Source organism: Buceros rhinoceros, unplaced genomic scaffold, assembly GCF_000710305.1.
Source record: "Buceros rhinoceros silvestris isolate BGI_N320 unplaced genomic scaffold, ASM71030v1 scaffold45647, whole genome shotgun sequence".
Classification (NCBI taxonomy): Eukaryota; Metazoa; Chordata; class Aves; order Bucerotiformes; family Bucerotidae; genus Buceros; species Buceros rhinoceros.
The window spans coordinates 553-991 of record NW_010424749.1 but is presented as its reverse complement, the minus strand read 5'-3'; the positions used below and the strand labels follow the sequence as shown (position 1 = coordinate 991).

Below are 439 nucleotides of genomic sequence, written 5' to 3'. Positions count from 1 at the left end.
CCAGCCGGCGGCCATCAGCAGCCTGTCGGGCTCGGCCCCCGTGTTTGCTCCTTGGGGAAGGGGGGACATGGGCTCCCTGGAGGTGCTGACAGGAGCGTGGGGTCGGGCAGAGCCAGCCGCGTCCCCGAGATCGGACTCGTCACCTTCAGCACCCACGTGGGGAGTGGGAGGGCACCTGTGGGGCCGGGGAGGGTGGAGGAGGTGGAGCTGACGGGGAGCTGCTCTTCGGCAGAACTACGACCACTTGTTCAAGGTGAACGACAAGTCGGTGGGAGGCTCCTTCTACCTCCAGTCCAAGGTGAGCAGAGGGAGGAGGGCGAGGGGGCTGCGAGGGGACAGCCCCCTCCCTCCGCGTCACCCTGTCCCCATCTCCTGCAGGTGGTGAGAGCCAAGGAGCGGCTGGACGAGGAGCTCCGCATCCAGGCCAAGGACGAGAAGG

At 67.9% G+C, this 439-nt stretch overlaps 1 protein-coding gene across 1 annotated transcript in view; it reads left to right on the top strand.

Moving 5' to 3' along the window:
- Positions 1 to 218: 218 nt before the first annotated feature.
- The window catches only part of PAM16 (presequence translocase-associated motor 16 homolog (S. cerevisiae)), a gene marked incomplete at its 5' end in the record, with an annotated part of 393 nt that continues 172 nt past the window's right edge, over positions 219 to 439 (top strand). Inside the window, 2 exons of the mRNA XM_010140885.1 lie at positions 219 to 298; positions 379 to 423. Of these exons, the coding sequence (XP_010139187.1) occupies positions 219 to 298; positions 379 to 423 (125 nt within the window). The remainder of the gene's footprint in view (positions 299 to 378; positions 424 to 439) is intronic.